This window comes from Anomaloglossus baeobatrachus, chromosome 2 (assembly GCF_048569485.1).
Source record: "Anomaloglossus baeobatrachus isolate aAnoBae1 chromosome 2, aAnoBae1.hap1, whole genome shotgun sequence".
Lineage (NCBI taxonomy): Eukaryota > Metazoa > Chordata > Amphibia > Anura > Aromobatidae > Anomaloglossus > Anomaloglossus baeobatrachus.
The window spans coordinates 424,316,332-424,336,795 of NC_134354.1; the positions used below are offsets into that span (position 1 = coordinate 424,316,332).

Consider the following 20,464-nt stretch of genomic DNA (forward strand, 5'->3'; position numbering starts at 1 on the left):
CAATGAGATGACACACAGTTAAGGGTACTTTACATGCTGCAACATCGCTAGCGATCTCTTTAGTGATGTGAAATTCTAGATCGCAAGTGCCATCTTTCGAGATCGCACATACGTAAAATGACCTACGTGCGAAAGATCGCACTTGCGATCTAGAATTTCACATCGCTAACGAGATCGCTAGCGACGTCGCAGCATGTAAAGTACCCTTTAGGGTCATAGAGCTAGGGACCCCAATATAGAGATATACCTTGACGAGTTTTTGGGGCTCAGTTACATTGATCATTGCGATTGCTAAATATCTCCTTTTTCCTAATATTCATGGCAGGTATGCAATTCATTATTCACACTTTCAAGCTAGCAAGTGGGATTTTTCATTGTATGCTTCAATGTTTTTCGGTATGCTTATAGCATTATACTATCATCTAACTTTGATGTGCAGCCTTATCCTTATGTAATATGAAAAAGTTTGGGCAGCCCTATTAATGTTAACCTTTTTTCTTTATAACAATTTGGGTTTTTGCAACAGCTATTTCAGTTTCATATATCTAATAACTGATGGACTGAGTAATATTTCTGGATTGCAATGAGGTTTATTGTACTAACAGAAAATGTGCAATCCGCATTTAAACAAAATTTGACTGGTGCAAAAGTATGGGCACCTCAACATAAAAGTGACATTAATATTTTGTAGATCCTCCTTTTGCAAAAATAACAGGCTCTAGTCGCTTCCTACACCAAAAGGAAATTTCAGTCTTTAAATTTGCCCAAAATAACACCACAACAAACAAGAATTATGAATGTATAAAACATTTTAAGTAGATGCTGTGGGCAGGGCCGGCGCCAGCACCCGGTCAAATGCCGGGGCCCTGAGCTGCCGGGGTGGCCCACTCGCGGTGGCAGGAGTGGGGCACCGCTACTCAGGGGGGCCCAGTGGCCGTGCTGTCACTGCCCCCCGCCGAGGATCACGCTTTCAATTGCACCGGCATCGCAGGTGCCGATACAATTGAGAGCAATGATGAGATTGTGAGAGGCGCGCTCTCTCTCTTATCATTCTCCCCGCTGTGACAGACTGTCGGCGTCCTGACAGCTCTGCAGAGGACCGCGGTGACGTCATCACTGCGCGCCTGCTGAGAGGTCAGAGCAAGCGACAGCAATGGACGACGCGCTGAGGAGACCGGATCAGCGGGGGAACGAGGAGAAGTGAGCCGCCCCTCTTCTGACACTGGGCTCCCCTGACTCTCACAGGCCGGCCACTACACAGCGGCACTAGTACACATAGGGGCCCGGCAGCCGCTCTGCAGAGCCGGCTGCCGGGTCCCTATGTGTAGTGCCGCTGTGTAGTGGCCGACAATGCGACCGTCAGGGGGCCGGCCTGTGAGTCAGGGGAGCCCAGTGTCAGTAGAGGGGCCCCTGACCTGGAGAGGCCACCAGCCGTGTCTGAGCTGCAGCAGAGCAGGAGTGCTCCTGACCTGCACAGAAGACGGAATAAGCCATCCTGCAGGACCTGCGATGACGTCACGCCCATGTGACTGTGTGGGAGGAGACACAGGAGGCCGGGCAGAAAGCAAGATACTGAATCCTGAAGGAGACATGGACACATGACTGGTAATAAGAAAAGAGGGGACATGAGGGGAAAGGGGGCTGCAGGGTGAGGGGAATATGAGGGCTGCAGACTGTGACAGAAGGATGTGAAGGGGTGCAGAGTGTTTGAGAGAGGGGTAAGTTGGGGTACAGGCAGGGTGAGATATGTGGGCAGGGTGTGTGACATATGGGGGTGTAGTGTGTGATATGGGGGTGCAGGCTGTATGGGGAGCAGGGTGTGTGACATATGGGGGTGTAGTGTGTGTGATATGGGGGTGCAGGCTGTATGGGGAGCAGGGTGTGTGACATATGGGGGTGTAGTGTGTGTGATCTGGGGGGTGCAGGCTGTTTGGGGAGCAGGGTGTGTGAGATATGGGGGTGTAGTGTGTGATATGGTGGTGCAGGCTGTATGGGGAGCAGGGTGTGTGAGATATGGGGGTGCAGGCTGTATGGGGAGCAGGGTGTGTGACATATGAGGGTGTAGTGTGTGTGATATGAGGGTGCAGGCTGTATGGGGAGCAGGGTGTGTGAGATATGGGGGTAGGGGAGTAACTACCGCCCTCGCAGGGGTCGGAAGGAGAAGAGAGGTACTTGTTTTTTTATTTTGCTGGCTGCATGATACATGGAGGTCTATGGGACTACATAATAAACATGAAGGACACCTTATACATGGACTAGGGGTGCATTATACATGGAGGTCTATGGGACTACATAATAAACATGAAGGACACCTTATACATGGAATATAGGGGTGCATTATACATGGAGGAGTATGGGGCTGCATAATACAATATGATGATTTATGGCGCTACATTATAATACATATAGGACTATGGGGGCTACATTATAATATATGGAGGAATATGGAGGCTACCTTATACATGGACTATGGGTGTGCGTTATAAAACTGGAGGACTATGTGGTGCAGTATAATATATGGAGGACTATGTGGTGCAGTATAATATATGGAGGACTATGTGGTGCAGTATAATATATGGAGAACTATGGGGTGAATTATAATACATGGAGAACTTTGGGGAAATGCATTGTAATACATGGAGAACTATGGGGGTGCATTCTAATATATCAAGGGTTATGTGGGACCCTTTATATTATACGGAAGGCTATGTGGGGGCCATTATAGTATTTGGAGATCTATATACAAGGGGGGACAAAGATACAAGTATGGGATAGAAATGTTTTGTCCTGAGGGAAAAAAGGCTCTTTCCCTCAGCACCCAGCTTTCCCATGCTCTGCTGTATATCTCTCAGCACCCAGCTTTCCCATGCTCTGATATGGGAAAGCTGGGTGCTGAGGGAAAGATGTATTGCAGAGCATGGGGAAGCTGGGTGCTGAGGACAAGATGGATATCAGAACATGGGAAAGCTGTGTGCTGATAGAGGGATTTCAGATCATGGGAAACCTGGGTGCTGAGGGTAAGAGCCAAGTGTCAGCGTCATTATCCTGTACCCCAAGTGTCAGTGTCATTATTCCGTACCCTAAGTGTCGGTGTACGTGGAGGGGGGCCCCGGTCCACATTTTGCACCAGGGCCCATCAAACTCTAGTTACGCCACTGAGTATTAATCACTGTATTCTACATGAGGGTGCCTACTGCTATCTGGCTCTGCACTGTGCTGTATACAGGCTGTGCTATGTTATATAGCACAGCCTGTATATAGCACAGTGCAGAGCCAGATAGCAATAGGCACCCTCATGTAGCATACAGCTTGTATATAGCCTATATACAAGCTGTATGCTACATGAGGGTGCCTATTGCTATCTGGCTCTGCACTGTGCTATATACAGGCTGTGCTATATACAAGCTGTATGCTACATGAGGGTGCCTAATGCTATCTGGCTCTGCACTGTGCTGTCCTGGTCTGCACTGTACTATATAGGTCTGTGTACTACATGAGGATACTTAATGCTATCTGGCTCTGCACTGTGCTATATAGGTGCTGTGTACTATATGAGGGTGCCTAATGCTATCTGGCTCTGCACTGTGGTATATAGGGGCTGTATACTACATGAGGGTGCTTAATGCTATCTGGCTCTGCACTGTGGTATTTAGGGGCTATATACTACATGAGGGTGCCTAATGCTATCTACATCTGCACTGTGGTATTTAGGGGCTGTATACTACATGAGGGTGCCTAATGCTATATGTGTCTGTATTGTGCTATATGTGGGCTGTATACTACATGAAGGTGCCTAATGCTATATGTGTCTGCATTGTGCTATAAGTGGGCTATATACTACATGAAGGTGCCTAATGCTATATGTGTCTGTATTGTGCTATATGTGGGCTGTATACTACATGAAGGTGCCTAATGCTATATGTGTCTGTATTGTGCTATATGTGGGCTGTATACTACATGAAGGTGCCTATTGCTATCTAGGTCTGCATTGTGCTATAAGTGGGCTATATACTACATGAAGGTGCCTAATGCTATATGTGTCTGCATTGTGCTATATGTGGGCTGTATACTACATGAAGGTGCCTAATGCTATCTAGGTCTGCATTGTGCTATATGGGGGCTGCTTAATGTTATATGGGGGCTGCATAGTGCATATGGGGGCTACATAATACTATATGGAGGACAATGGGGGCTTCATAACACAATATGGGGGCTGCAAACTACTATACCCCCAGAGTTGTATATCCCCTCCACCCAGGTGCTGTATACCCCCCAGAGCTGTATGTCCCCCCCCCACCCCAGACCTGCATGTCACCCCCCCACCTCAGTCACTGCCCTCCTCTAGAGCTGTATGCCCCCCATTGCTGTATACCCCTTTCCTCAGTAATATATATTCCCCCAGTAATGTGTTTGTCCCCAGCCTCTCTTGTGATGTATATACAGCAGTGTTAGTGTGCTCTATGTGCGTCCATGTCTGTTAGACAAGCCGGGAGGTGAGTGAGGCTGTTGCCGGCTTCCCAATATTAGAAATATATATACAGGATAAATATATAAAAATAATTGTGTGTGTGTGCATGTATGATGTGTATCTATGTATGTCAGTGTATATGACTGTGTCTAGATTTATTTCTATTTATGTGTTTTTGTGAATTTCTCTTTAAATATATATGTGTACGTATGCCTGTATGTGTATGTATCTGTGCATGTCTATCTGTGGATGGGGCCCCTGAGACGCTTTCGCCCAGGGCCCACAAAAACCTGGAGCCGGCCCTGGCTGTGGGGTGTAACAAAACCAGTTTAATGGGACCAAGGGGAAAGAGTGCTGAGGGGGAAGAACCCCACGTGTCCTGGAAAAGATAAAGGAGAAAGTCTCCGTGAAGATCTGAAAGATATTCCCAGGGCAAAGTGCCTCACAGGTAAAAATCACCCAGATAGAAGTAGAAGTTATTAGGAAGCTTAAGTAAATTCCAAGAGTGACTACCGGGTCAATTACCTACCAGAAATCAGATCAACCAATATCCAGGATAACACGTGGGGACCAGCGTGGGGTTCTTCCCCCTCAGCACTCTTTCCCCTTGATCCCATTAAACTGATTTTGTTACACCCCACAGCATCTACTTAATAAAAGTTTTATACATTCATAATTCCTGTTTGTTGTGGTGTTATTTTGGGCAAATTTAAAGACTGAAATTTCCTTTTGGTGTTTTAATCATTCTAGTTGTTGCCTTCATTACTAATAATATTAATCTGTTGGTCCCCTTATGCTTATATTCTAGTCGCTTCCTGTAGCTTTTAATGAGTTCCTGGATCCTGGATGAAGGTATATTTGACCATTCCTGTTTACAAAACAATTCCAGTTCAGTTAAGTTTGATGGTCGCCGAGCATGGACAGCACGCTTCAAATCATCCCACAGATGTTCAATGATATTCAGGTCTGGAGACTGGGATGGCCATTCCAGAACATTGTAATTGTTCCTCTGCATGAATGCCTGAGATTTGGAGCGGTGTTTTGGATCATTGTCTTGCTGAAATATCCATCCCCTGCGTAACTTCAACTTCGTCACTGATTCTTGCACATTATTGTCAAGAATCTGCTGATACTGAATTGAATCCATGCGACCCTCAACTTTAACAAGATTCCCAGTGCTGGCATTGGCCACACAGCCCCAAAGCATGATGGAACCTCCACCAAATTTTACTGTGGGTAGCAAGTGCTTTTCTTGGAATACCGTGTTTTTTTGCCTCCATGCATAACGCCTTTTTGTATGACCAAACAACTCAATCTTTGTTTCATCAGTCCACAGGACCTTCTTCCAAAATGTAACTGGCTTGTCCAAATGTGCTTTTGCTTACCTCAGGCGACTCTGTTTGTGGAGTTCTTGCAGAAACGGCTTCTTTCGCATCACTCTCCCATACAGCTTCTCCTTGTGCAACATGCGCTGTATTGTTGACCGATGCACATTAACACCATCTGCAGCAAGATGATGCTGCAGGTCTTTGGAGGTGGTCTGTGGATTGTCCTTGACTGTTCTCACCATTCTTCTTCTCTGCCTTTCTGATATTTTTCTTGGCCTGCCACCTCTGGGCTTAACAAGAACTGTACCTGTGTTCTTCCATTTCCTTACTATGTTCCTTACAGTGGAAACTGACAGTTTAAATCTCTGAGACAACTTTTTGTATCCTTCCCCTGAACAACTATGTTGAATAATCTTTGTTTTCAGATCATTTGAGAGTTGTTTTGAGGAGCCCATGATGCCACTCTTCATAGGAGATTCAAATAGGAGAACAACTTGCAAGTGGCCACCTTAAATACCTTTTCTCATGATTGGATACACCTGCCTATGAAGGTCAAAGCTCAATGAGGTTACAAAACCAATTTAGTGCTTTAGTAAGTCAGTAAAAAGTAGTTAGGAGTGTTCAAATCAAGAAATTGATAAGGGTGCCCATACTTTTGCAGCGGTCAAATTTTGTTTAAATGTGGATTGCACATTTTCTGTTGGTACAATAAACCTCATTTCTATCCAGAAATATTACTCAGTCCATTAGTTATTAGATATGAAACTGAAATAGCTGTTGCAAAAATCCAAATTGTTATAAAGTAAAAAGGTTAACATTACTAGGGGTGCCCAAACTTTTTCATATTACTGTATATAAATATATATATAATATAAAATCTTCCCATGGTATGATTGCCTCCAATTCTTACAGCTGTATTACAGATGGTTGCTGAATACAGATTTTACCTCAGAATTGAGAATTTTGATGACTGATCAGTTTTGGCAGAGAAAAATGCAAATGTGGCTGATTAAAATATATCAACGTTGCTTATTATCATGTGTACTATTGATTCATGAACAAATAAAACTACTTTTGTGCTTTAAATGTTCTAACAGGCTTTCTTCCAAGATTGATGGGAATGTGAATGGAGCGAATTAGAGCAACCAGCTTCCCTGACCCTACTGAAGAAAAGCATCCCCACAGCATAATGCTGCCACCACCATATTAGACGGTGGGGATGGTGTTTTCAGGGTGATGTGTAGTGTTAGTTTTCCTTCCCAGTGTTTCGCATTTAGTCCAAAACGTTCTAATTGGGTCTTATATGACCAGAACACCTTCTTCCACATGTGTGTCTTCCATTGTGTCGCCTACATGGCTTTTTGTCAACAGAACTTCTTATGGATTTCTTTAAAAAAATGACTTCTTGCCACTCTTCCATAAAGGCTAGATCTGAGTATACGATAATAGTACTAGGGACAGAATCTCTCACCTGAGCTGTGAATCTCTGCAGCGCCTTTAGAGTGACCATGGACCTTTTGACTGCTCTTTTAATTAGTGCTCTCCTTTCTTGGGATGTCTGTTTAGGTGGACGGCCATATCTTGATTTGCAGTTATTCCATACTCCTTCCATTTTTGGATGGTGCAGTGAACAATGCTCAGTGAGATGATTAGAGCTTTGGCAATTGTATTGTAACCTAACCCTGCTTTACTCCTCCACGACTTTAAACCTCACCTGTCTGGTGTGTTCCTTGGTTTTCATGATACACTTTGATTCCCAATGTTCTTAACCAAACCTCTGAGGCCTTGTAACCAACAGTTGATGGGTATAAACATTTTATTTAATTCTATGAATAGGAAATATATGAGGTACCTTTTGGATGGAAAAAAAATAATTATCTACGTGTACCTTTTGAAAGTCAGAAAAAAAAATGAGTTAAGGTATAAATATAAAGAAAATTTAAGTGAAACAGCTCAACTGACTGAATACACCTTTATATGAAGGGATTGCTGGGTTGTCTAAGGCTGCTTTCACACATCCGGTTTTTGCAGTCAGGCACAATCCGACAAAATGCAGGTAAAACGGATCCAGCGATGGATCAGTTTTAGTCCCCATTGACTTGTATTAGCTCCGGCTTGCAGCGTCCATCTGATCCAGCGAAATTTCTTCATCTGGCTGCCGGAAAGGACGCAGCCTGCAGTGATTTTGTCTCCGGCAAAAAAACGGACCACGCCGGATCCGGCATGTTGTATATTGGAAGCCGATGGGTGCCAGATCAGTCATCATCCGGCATATGACGGAATCCAACGACGGATCAGTTGGGGTTTTTTTAACTGAGAATGCTCAGTATCACAACGAATCCGTCAAAAAATGGAAGGAACGCATAGAAAAAAAACTGATGCAACAGATCCGTTTTTTCGCCAAATTCATCGCATCAGTTTTTTAGCCAGATCGTGCCCGATGGTGAAAAACAGGTGTGAAACTAGCCTATGGCTATGTGCCCACGGGAGTTTGTACCTGCGGATATATCCGCAGATACGGCCGCAGGTTTCCCGCAGCTGCTCGCCGGAATCCTATTTTTAGCTGCGGTAGTACAGCGAAATAGCTGCGGTAAACCTGCAGACATTCATGTGGATTACCTGTGGAAATCCCGGCCTCTATCTCCATAGTGGAGGGCCGGGATCTCCACAGGTAATTCTGCAGAAATAATTAACATGCAATTACGTGCGGCTGCGGGACATCCACACCATATTCCGCAGACGCATGTATCCGCAGCATGGACACAGCACTCCCCATGTCCCATAAGATAACATGGGGAGTGTCTGTACATGCTGAAACCTGCGGATTTATCCGGAAAATCCGCGGATTTTCTGCAGATAAATCCGCAGGTTTAATCTCCCGTGGGCACATAGCCTTAAGGCCCTGTCACACACAGAGATAAATCTGCGGCAGATCTGTGGTTGCAGTGAGATTGTGGAGAATCAGTGCCAGGTTTGTGGCTGTGTACAAATGGAACAATATGTCCACGATTTCACTGCAACCACAGATCTGCCAAAGATTTATCTAAATAGTGCTCAGCATTCAGAGGATGGGTAGATCTGCGCAGAGAAAACACGGACTTTATTTAAAAGCTATCAAGCAGATTAGTAAGTGACATAGCTTGAATTATGTCTCTGCCCCTACATCATGCTGCTCTCAGTTGGGGTATCAAAAAACCTGGTGACAGATTCCCTCTAAAAGGTATTCTCTGGGATTATTAAAAAGCTGTAAAAGTGTAGGGAATTTTACCAAATACGCAGTCCCTCACCCTCCCTAATGGGACCACTAGGGATGAGCGAGTAGTGAAATACTCGGACTCGCTATACTCGTAACGAGTAGGTCCTAATACTCGGGTACTCGTTACGAGTGGCGAGTCCAATGCAAGTCAATGGGAAATGTAAGTAATAGTCTGCTGGACCCTACAAAGTTCTGGGGGCTGAGTAAAAGGCTGAAATGGATGCATGATTGTTTAAAAGCCGGGCGGTAAAAAGCCACCGGCTTTTTTAAACAATCAGCTGATGCACGCTCCCCATGGGCAGTGGAGCTGGGGCACACGGCCTTGTGTACGGCGCTGTGCTCCCTGCTCTTCCTGGCGGTGTATGTACAGCTCTGGCTGCTGCTGCACTACAGGCAGAAGCCGGCGGTAAACAGACCGCAGCAGCGAGAGCTGTACATAGATCCACTGACTGTGCACGGACTAGGCGGCTGTAGAAACAAAGTTGGAGTGTCCAGCAGCTACGTCCGCAAGGATTCATAAAAGCACAAAAATTTTCAGCTCACCCACCGGACCACACAGCGATCCTCCAGCAGCCAGGACGACAGGAACTGGGCATCCAGAACAGACCACGGAAACAAAGAGTCCAGTGCTCTGAGAATCACAGGAGACCGCTGTCTCCCTATGGAGTATATGTGTGACAACATGCTGTACCCATAACTTAGATGAAATTAACTGGAATTCTTAGGCTACTTTCACACATCAGTTTTCTGCATTCAGGCACAATCCTTTTTTTTCCTGATCCAACGGATCCGGCAAAAAAAAATGTAAAAACCGTATCCACCGGATCCGTTATGCCGGATGCGTAAAAAAAACGGATCCGTTTTGCATCCATTGTTGCATCAGTTTTGTCCATTTTTTTTGGCTGGGTCCGTTTTTTCAAAACATTGCAGCATGCTCAGTTTACAAAAACTGATCCGGCAGCCGCATCAGTTTTTTGCCGCATTACGCCGGATCCGGCGCGATGCGGTTATTTTTGCCGGACAAAAAAAACGTTACAAGATACGTTGTCTCCGGCCGCCGCTTTAGGCAATTATGACGGATTCGGCAAAAGCCGGATGCAACGCAAGGCCATCAGGCACAATCCGGCGCTAATACAAATCAATGGGGATAAAACGGATCCAGCGCCGGATCAGTTTTATCCGTTTTTTTTTCCGGATTGTGCCTGATGGAAAAAAACTGATGTGTGAAAGTAGCCTTACCTGGCGGTCTCCTGTGATTCTCGGAGTGCATAAAAGATTCATAACAATTTCCGTTTCTTTAAAAATCCATATTAGGGTCCCATTAAAAAGTTCATGGTTAAAATCAACCAGCATTGCGCGATGTAACGCGTTTCAGACCAGTCAGGTCCTTATTGACTGTAGTGAATGAGGACCCGACTGCACAAGCACAGGGCAGCGCAGCACCAGGGAGGGAAGGACCCGGGCGGGGAGCGTGCATCAGCTGTTTTAAAAAAGCCGGTGGCTTTTAAACAATCATGCATCCATTTTAGCCTTTCACTCAGGCCCCAGTTTTGTAGGGTCCAGCAGACAATTACTCACATTTCCTATCAACTTACATTGGACTCGCTACTCCTAACAAGTAATTACAAGGATACTCGGACTAACGAGTAGCCCGAGTACCAAGTAGTAATGAGTATACTCGCTCATCCCTAGGGACCACCAATCCCACAGTGATGTCCTATACATTATACATGTTACCACTGCAGCCAATTGCTTGCCTTAACAGTCATGTTGTACATAAAATTGACATCACTAGCCTAAACTATTGTTGCTTTTCAAATTCTATGTAGAGTTTTAATCTTAAATTTTGAACCTCCTCCTAGCAAATGTTCAGTTTTGTTTCTGCTCTGAAAATAGGTGTATGCTGGCAAAGATACCAGTGAGCTGTTGAAATTCACCGGATATTGCTTCCCAATGGCACTGTTAAGGAACAAGTATGTCCCAGAAGGAACTGCCCGAGCATGACTGCTTCATATACGTTATGCAGCAGTATCGCTCGGGGCAGCAGAGCCACATCCAGTCCTAGCATGGTCTGTGTTTGGTCATCAGAATGCACCCCTAGGATAGGTGTACACAGTCTCTTTTGCAGGCGGTTTCTGCCTAAAAGCCACCTGTAAAGCATTAAAAAAAAAAAAAAGCTAGAATTAAAAGCAACCTGTCACCAGTATTTTCTCTTATAAGCTGCGGTCACCACCTGTATGCCCCCAAAGCATTTTAGAGTAGTGTATATACAGTAAATCCCAAAGGCGATTTATGCAAAGACCTTTTATTATACTAATGGGTGGTCCAATCTAACTTATCGCTGGTCTTGATCAGGCGCATTTTTGCAAGGATTGTCCTCCCCCATTATGTGTGCATGACGCATGCTATATCAACTATACACTGTCCTCCATTGCACTCTTCTCCCTACCTTGCTCTTGGCAGAGCAAAGTACTGTAATGCACAGGCGTGAGGAAATTGCAAAGAATGTCAGCGCATAAGCACTACAATACTTGTACAATAAGCACAATGGAGACCTCTGTGGATGACTTAGGCTATGTGCGCACGTGTGCACTCTGCACCGAAAAGGTGCGCTTCAGAGCGCAGCTGAAAAGCTCCGTTCTGAAGCGCATGGTGCCGGCAGAGAACGTGCGCTCTGCATGCTGCCTCTCCCTATAGACAGCATGCAAACCGCATGGAAGTAGTGACATGTCACTTAGAACGCAGCGATTCAGTCAGCAGCCGAAGCGCTGCGGTCTAAGACGCCACGTGCGCACGGCTCCTGCACAATCTCCATAGATTGTGCAGAGGACGCATGCAGTTACGCTGCGGTGCAGAACGCAGCGTAACTGTATGTATTTACGCAACGTGCGCACAGCCTTAGGATGCGTCATACACAGGAAAAGATGGTGATTGCAGGCCGAGAGGAGACGTTCACTGGATGCTACCACCTCACAGGTGAGAATAAGAGGTCTTTATGCTCTACAGCACAGCTTGGGCTTATATACAGTATCCTAGAGTGCTATATATAAAAGGTCTTAGTGGTGGCAGCAGCTTATAAAGGGGAAACTGCTGATGACAAGCTCCAGGTTGGGGGGGTTGGGAGGACGACCCCCCAACAAGTGATGCACCACGTAATACAAAATACAACTGTGGGCCTGGCACTAGGGAAAGTGGAGTAGTGACACAATTTAAACACTTGCCTGAGGCTGATCGCTGGATTGCCTAACACTATGCCCCCCCGTTTATCAACCACATGTCTAGGCCCCAGCTAGACCTCAACTCACCCTGACTAGTGAAGGCCATCAAATAAGACACTGGTTCTCAGACTTTATACTTCACAAGTGCTGAATACTTGATTTATGGATAATCAGAAGTTGCACTCACAAGATGTGCCACAGGAGGGAAGAAAATGGCCTGGACCATTCTGCAACAACTAGAGATCTCACAGCAGGGGCCTGATCGCTGGTGTCACATAACGAGATCGCTACTGCATCACAGAAACTGACTCAGCTGCGATCTCGTTGTGTGACGTACCTTAAGGGTGGTGTCACACATAGCGACGCAGCAGCAATCACGACCAACAATCTGACCTTATCAGGATAGCTGCTGCGTCGTTACATGGTCGCTGGTGATCTGTCAAACAGGCAGATCTCACCAGTGACCAGCCCCCAGCGACGCGTGGAAGCACAACTAGGTAAAATAAATCGGGTAACCAAGGAAAGGACTTAGTTATCCGATATTTACCTTAGTTACTAGCGTCCGCCGCTCACGCTGCCAGCGCCCTGCACTCCTAGCCAGAGTACACATCGGGTTAATTACCCGATGGTGTACTCCAGCTACGTGAGCAGTGAGCCGGCACTGGCAGCGTGAGAGCGGCGGACGCTAGCAACTAAGGTAAATATCGGGTAACCAAGGAAAGGGTTTCTTAGTTACCCGATGTTTACCGCAGGCTGCCAGGCGCTGGCTCCCTGCTCGCTTCAGTACGTCGCTCTCGCTGCCACAGCGGGAGAGCAATGTCCAAAAAAAAAAAACCACGACATTCAGCGACCTCACAGCAGGGGCCAGGTTGTTGCTGGATGTCACACACTGACATTGCTGCAAAATGGTGACTTAGCAGCGATGTAGTCGTCGCTGCTATGTGTGACACCACCTTAAGGGGTACTTCTCACAGCGAGATCACTGCCGAGTTACAGGTTGTGACATACCAGTGCCCTCATCAGCGATCTCGCTGTATGAGGCACTAAGCAGCGACCTAGCCCCTGCTATGAAATCGCTGATAGTTACACTATTGGTTATTTTTTGCTAGTTAGTCACCCGCTGTGCAGCACACATCGGCATGTTTGACGGCAGGAGACCAACGAGCACCGACTGTAAGCAGCGTATGCTGGTAACCAGGGTAAATATCGGGTAACTAAGCACAGCACGAGTCGCTGGTGAGATCTGCCTGACAGCTGACATGTATCAACGCACCAGCGATCCTGACCAGGTTGTATCATGGTCAGTATCGCTAGTACGTCGTTTAGTGAGACGGTACCCTTACAGCCAGACTGGTAAGTATAGAGCACGTGTTACCTAGACCCAGATTGTTACCTAGAGTTGGTGCTCGGGTTCTTTTGAGCACACATGGATACAGACTTTACAGCCCAGGTCTGCCCATCACTAGTCTCAGAGCTCTACAATGGCAGTGAAGTAGGCAATATCACATTTACAACCTCGAACCCTGGACTATTCACCAATGTCTGTTGATAGTTACCCCAGTGATATATCCCCCCAACTGTTAAAGTTAATGGAGAGTCAAATTGCTCATGTGACAAGTTACACAGAACACAACTTGAGTTAAACTTTGCACATTTATTAAACAATTCACAGCAAACAGAAAAATAAGTTATTGTCGCAGAAAGGCATCACTTCTTGCCAGCCTTCAGTGCAGATTTGGTCACTTTACCAGCGGTTGCTGCCTTCTTGTCCACAGCTTTAATGACACCAACAGCCACCGTTTGCCTCATGTCACGAACAGCAAACCGACCTGCAAAAATAGTAAAGACATTAGTGAAAATACACATGCACACACTTCAAGCCAACACTAGCCCAGCAGTCAATAACTGGCTGCTGCATGAGGTTGCCATCATACCCTATCATTAATGGAAATCCATGTTTCACAACACAGGAAGGCAGAACAGCAGAGACTGATTTTGGCCATTTCTTACCGAGGGGAGGGTATTCGGAGAAAGTTTCCACACACATTGGCTTTCCAGGAACCATTTCGATAATTGCTGCATCTCCAGATTTCAAGGATTTAGGGTTGTCTTCCATTTTTTTCCCTGATCGACGGTCAATCTTTTCCTTCAGCTCTGCAAACTTGCAGGCTATATGGGCAGTGTGACAGTCCAGAACTGGTGCATAGCCAGCATTGATCTGCCCTGGGTGATTGAGGATAATGACCTGAAAATTCAAGCAAAACCATCAGGATATGCTCACAACCCATATTCATGTGTGCTATAAGTGATTGTGACTAATGTAGTTCAGTTGGGCCAGAAGACCACTTACCTGTGCCGTGAAGCTGCCGGCTTCCATTGGTGGATCATTTTTGCTGTCTCCAGCTACATTGCCTCTTCTAACGTCCTTAACCGATATATTCTTCACATTAAAGCCTACGTTGTCCCCCGGTGCAGCTTCTAGTAAAGCTTCATGATGCATTTCAACAGATTTTACTTCAGTGGTTACATTTCCAGGTGCAAAGGTTACCACCATTCCTGGCTTCAAGACTCCAGTCTCAACCCTTCCTACGGGAACAGTTCCAATTCCTGCATATAAGGAAAAGCCACATTACTACAGTATTCACAAAAGTGGAGAGAAAAAAAAAAAAAAAAAAAAAAAAAAAGTATACAGCCCATACACTGCACATAGTGTTAAGCACTAGTGCACATGATCGGAGACATGTCATTGCTTCCCCCTCCCTTTTTCACACCAGTCTTAGCATGTTATTGGCATGGTGGTGGGTGACCCACACATGCAGCGTGACAAGGGGGTAGACAACCCCTATTAAATTCACAGCATTGTTCCTCAACTTACCTCCAATCTTGTAAACATCTTGCAGGGGTAGACGTAGGGGCTTGCTTACTGGACGGCTTGGGGGAATAATGGAGTCCAGTGCTTCTAAAAGGGTAACTCCATTAGCATTTCCCTCTTTTCTGTCAATCTTCCAGCCTTTGAACCAGGGCATCTGAAGAGAAAAGGCAATTTGTATGGATAAAGCAAGACTTCTGGGAGACCTTCCCACAATGACCATGTTGCTCTGTACAGAAAGCCACCTTAAGGCTATGTTCAGTTTTTTTGCATCAGGCACAATCTGGCGTGTGCCTGATACAACAGATCTGGTGCAAAATGCAAGAACAAATGCACATGATCCTTTTTTGATGGAGTCAGTATAACTGATCCATTAAAAAAAAAAAATATATATATATATAATATATATATATATTATATATATATATATATATATATAAAAAACACTGATGTGAATGTAGCCTTATGCAGCTGATCAGGACCAGTATTGAAGGACAGTCATTGCTAAACAAGCTGGTTAACACAAAACACGAGACATCCCCACACATCAGTTAAGCATTTTAGTACATCCCGTTCACCCTTAATCATGCAGGGTAGTGACTTGGTAGGATCCTCACCTTGCTGCTAGGTTCCAGCATATTGTCTCCATGCCAGCCAGAGATTGGTACAAAAGCTACTCCTTTAGGGTTGTAGCCAATTTTCTTGATGTAGTCAGAAACTTCTTTGCTAATTTCTTTATACCTGGCCTCGCTGTACGGAGGCTCTGTGGAATCCATCTTGTTCACACCGATGATCAGTTGTTTTACTCCCAATGTAAAGGCGAGGAGAGCATGTTCACGAGTCTGGCCACTCTTGGAAATCCCAGCTTCAAACTCCCCCACACCGGCAGCCACAATCAGGACAGCGCAATCCGCCTGCACAGGAACAATTGACATTAACAATGCTAATGTAGTTTTGCTGATCAGGCAGCATTAATGAAAGACAAGAGTGGGGGTAAAAAGGCAGAAGAGTAAATACCACATTTTACAAGCAGGTATCTAATCTAGTGCACACTGCACTCTCTCCTCTGTATGGGAATTGGGTCATGACCTGGCTCTTTCCCGGTCTGACCTGCCCTTATATATGGTGCCATGAGTGCACACAGACATACATGGAGGTCATTAGGATGCCTGGAGCCAGCATTAGTGATCACAGCCAGCCCTTACCTGAGAGGTGCCAGTGATCATGTTCTTGATGAAGTCCCGATGCCCTGGGGCATCAATGATGGTGATGTAGAACTTCCCAGTCTCGAACTTCCACAGTGAGATATCGATGGTGATACCACGCTCCCGCTCCGCCTTCAGCTTGTCCAGGACCCAGGCATACTTGAAGGAGCCCTTGCCCATCTGTAACGGAGCGGTAACGTTACACAGTGCACCGTACAATTACGGCCCCGCACCCGCACTGCCCCGCACACTCACCTCCGCCGCTTCCTTCTCAAACTTCTCGATGGTTCTCTTGTCGATGCCGCCGCACTTGTAGATCAGGTGTCCGGTGGTGGTGGACTTCCCGGAGTCCACATGGCCGATGACCACGATGTTGATGTGGATCTTCTCTTTCCCCATTCTGCTTCGCTTTGTATGCACGAGTCCTGAGCAGGCGGAGTGGTGAGGAGAGCGCGGCGGCGCCAGAGATTTAAAGGGCTGAAGGGGGCGGGGTCCTGAGAACGACCAATAGCTATCCTGCTGCCTGCAGCCACAGCGGTTTGATTGGATGGTGTGGCTGCCGGCACCGCCCCCATCGTGGTCATTGTGTTGCGGGTGCACTTGAGGTTATCTGATTGGTAAAATCTCCATTTTTTCCTCCTTTGACCCATTGTGATATTTTATATTATATGGTTATTCCCACTATCTATAAACACGTCACACGAGATCTGTGACCTCTATAGCCGCACTTGTGGTCTGCCTGCAGGCAAGTCTATTTGTTACATTGTATTATGCCTAGTGGGTCTCATCATGGCTAATCAGCTGGAGTCAAGGAGCTTCTAACCCTTCATTCACATGTGGCATTTAAATTGAGGTTACTATGAAAATGTTGGTTTTAGCCTATGTTCACACCATGTTTTAACTTACATCAAGGGTTCCTTGATGCTTCTGTCTGAAGCCTTAAAAAACAGGAATCAGTATGGTATCTGCTGATGGGACCACTGACTTTAAGGGCTTATGCGCACGTTGCGTAATTCCATGCATTTATGCTGCGTATAGCACTGCAGCGTAAATCCATGCGTCCTGCGTCCCCTGCACAATCTATGAAGATTGTGCATGAGACGTGCGCACGTTGCTTTTTTGAACGCAGCGATTTGGATGCTAAAATGTTGACCCAAATCCGTGCGTTCATAAAATGAGCATGTCAATTATTCCGTGCGCTATGGATGCAGCTCCCACTGTCTATGGTGGGGGCAGCAGCCATAGCGCATGAAATCGGCTTTTTTTCTACAGAAAAACTGCATCCATTATGCACTGTTTCTGCAGCGATTTGAAGCGCACATGTGCTGTCAAATCGCTGCAGAATATTCAGCAGGTACGTGCGAACAAGGCCTAAGGCCGGGAACAAATATCCGGCTTTTCTGCGGATTGACGGATGCGGCGCACATCAGTACAGTATGATACACTACAGTGGCAGCACAGCAACTTCCGGGTCACATGCTCCGGTCACAGGACAGCATGTGACCGGCGCTTGTTGCGCTGACAGTGTACTGTATACACTGTATACTGTATACACTGGCGTGCACCACATCAGTCAAACCGGCGAAAAGCCGGATATGTGTTCCGGCCTAACAGAGTCACTTTGTGCTCTGTCTGACCTAATTTTCGTCAGCACAGTGACTCCATCTGCTTCATTGAAGTCAATGGTCCCATCCGCAGAGATGTCTTGATCCTATGTTTCAAGACTACATATGAAATTCTGCACAGATTCATCCACAGTGGTTAAATCGCGATGTGAACAGAGCCTCAACATACATGAATAGTTCATCACCAGCACCAATTACACTTCTTTCCCCATAGACTTCAATGAGATTTTGGAAATTAAAAAAAAAAGAACAAGTGTTTTTATTGCATTTCTGCAGTGGAAACACAATGAAAACATATGTACTCTGCACATGACTTGATCAATGAAGATTTAGCAGAGTGAAGTAACAGAAAGTGTCCAAAACAGCAGTTTTATGTAAAACATGACATAAAAAAGAGAAAAAAACTGCAGTTGAAAGAAATGTGATAAAAACGCATGTAGGTTTTTAAAAAGTTTTGTATTTTTTTAGCGTTTCAGTATCTGATGCCATCCGAATGCTTTCTGTTTATTAATGGGTAGGAGAAAGTTGCTATTTTTTAGATTTGCACATGGGAAATACAGTTGCTGTAATGATGGTAAAAATGTAGACATGGAATAAAAATGGATATAAATTTGATCCAGCGCACTGATGAAAAACTGTTCAGCCGCTTGAATGAGGCCTTCACCTTTGACTCAGGAACATAACATTAAGGTTCAATGTAGTTGACAATGTTGGATTGCATGTGGCCAATTTGCTGCCATTATTGATGAGCGAGCACTGCCATGCTTGGGGGTTCGGTACTCGAAACGAGCAGGTTGGATGCTCAGACTGGCTCAACTCGTGTGCTGAGTATTATGGAAGTCAGAGGGAACTAGAACATTTTTCCAGAAGATTTTCTAGAGAGAATACTCGAGTTTCCCATTGACGTCCATTATACGCAGTACACGAGTTGAGCCCATCTGTGCGACCAACCTGCTCATTTCGAGTACCAAACCCCCAAGCATGGCAGTGCTCACTCATCAATAGCTGCCACCAAGACCACACAGCCTTTAAAGGGGTTCTCAAGGCATATAATATTAATTATCTATCCTCAGGGTAGGTCATCAATATCAAACTTACTAAAAAAAAGAAAATCATGGAGATTAGGGCGCTCCCCTCTAATTTTTTATTTATTTTACTTACTTATACAGCACTATTAATTCCAGAGTGTTTTACAGATATGATCATTACTGTCCCCATTGGGGCTCACAATCTACATTCCCTATCAGGATGTCTTTGGAGTATAGGAGGAAACCGGAGAACTCGTATGAAACCCACACAAAGACGGGGAGAACATATTAAAGGCTACTTTACACACTGCGATATCGGTCCCGATATCGCTAGTGTGGGTACCCGCCCCATCTGTTGCGCGACACGGGCAAATCGCTGCCCGTGCCGCACAACATCGCCCAGACTCGTCACACATACCTGCCCGGCGACGTCGCTGTGACCGGCGAACCGCCTCCTTTCCAAGGGGGCGGTCCGTGCGGCGTCACAGCGACATCACTGAGCGGCCGCCCAATAGCAGCGGAGGGGCGGAGCTGAGCGGGACGTAACATCCCGCCCACCTCCTTCCTTCCACATAGCGGCCAGGAGGCAGGTAAGGAGAGCTTCCTCGTTCCTGCGGCGTCACACATAGCGATGTGTGCTGCCGCAGGAGCGACAGACTACATCATTACTGCTGCAGTAACGATAATCGAGAATGGACCCCCATGTCACCGATGAGCGATTTTGCACGTATTTGCAACGATGCAAAATCGCTCATCGGTGTCACACGCAACGGCATCGCTAATGCGGCCGGATGTGCGTCACCAATTTCGTGACCCCAACGAGTTCGCATTAGCAATGTCGTAGCGTGTAAAGCCCCCTTTACTCCTTGCAGATGTCGTCCTTGGTGGAATTGAACCCAAATCAACTGTGCTAACCACTGAGCCACTGCACTTCCAAGTATGATATTGTTATACCTGATATAGGTGGCTTAAAAAATGAATTGCTCACCTGGCGCGGCCTACAACGAAGCATAGTAATGTGCAAACTGCAGAATGCTGTCGTTTCCTATGCAGACCACCTCCTGGGTCTGTGGACAAGGGTAGTAGATAGCAAAATAGGAAGGCCCTGTCTGATTAAAACCAGTTTTATTGCTTGCAGGACAAAAATGTAGTAAATTACAATAAAAAAAAAAAAATTAATACTGGTTAAGCAGCTTAACCTACTGTATGTTAACTTTTTTTTAATTTGTGTAATTTACCACGGATTTATCCTGGTTTTAATACACCAGTAAAAAAAAGTGGTTTTAATCATACAGCACCATTGGACTTCCTTTTTTCCTATCTACTATCAATATCAGATTGGTGGAGATCCGACACCTGGCACCTTCACCTAGGACCTGACACCCGGATGTAAACTACAGAACTGTGCAGCTCCGCTCAATGCATAGCAGCCACGGTCGAGTACTGAAGATCAGTACCCTGCAGTGA

At 45.8% G+C, this 20,464-nt stretch overlaps 1 protein-coding gene across 1 annotated transcript; it reads right to left on the reverse strand.

The window, feature by feature from the left end:
• Window positions 1-13,924: 13,924 nt before the first annotated feature.
• On the reverse strand, window positions 13,925-16,768 carry LOC142290210 (elongation factor 1-alpha, oocyte form). Its single transcript, XM_075334154.1, has 7 exons — window positions 16,600-16,768; window positions 16,345-16,524; window positions 15,757-16,053; window positions 15,146-15,296; window positions 14,621-14,877; window positions 14,281-14,515; window positions 13,925-14,099 (listed from the first exon to the last, which is right to left on the reverse strand). The coding sequence occupies exons 1-7, from the start codon at window positions 16,741-16,743 to the stop codon at window positions 13,978-13,980; spliced, it is 1,386 nt and encodes a 461-aa protein (XP_075190269.1). The 5' UTR covers window positions 16,744-16,768; the 3' UTR covers window positions 13,925-13,977.
• Window positions 16,769-20,464: the final 3,696 nt, after the last annotated feature.

Bases quoted from the DNA above. Each gene is read 5' to 3' on its own strand.
- LOC142290210 (XM_075334154.1), bottom strand. From the start codon at position 16,743: ATGGGGAAAGAGAAGATCCACATCAACATCGTGGTCATCGGCCATGTG. The intron at 15,297-15,756 runs GTGAGGATCCTA...TTTTCTCTTCAG, and splicing joins TGCTGGAACCTAGCAGCAAG to ATGCCCTGGTTCAAAGGCTG. The intron at 14,100-14,280 runs GTAAGAAATGGC...CTATTTTTGCAG, and splicing joins CTCCGAATACCCTCCCCTCG to GTCGGTTTGCTGTTCGTGAC.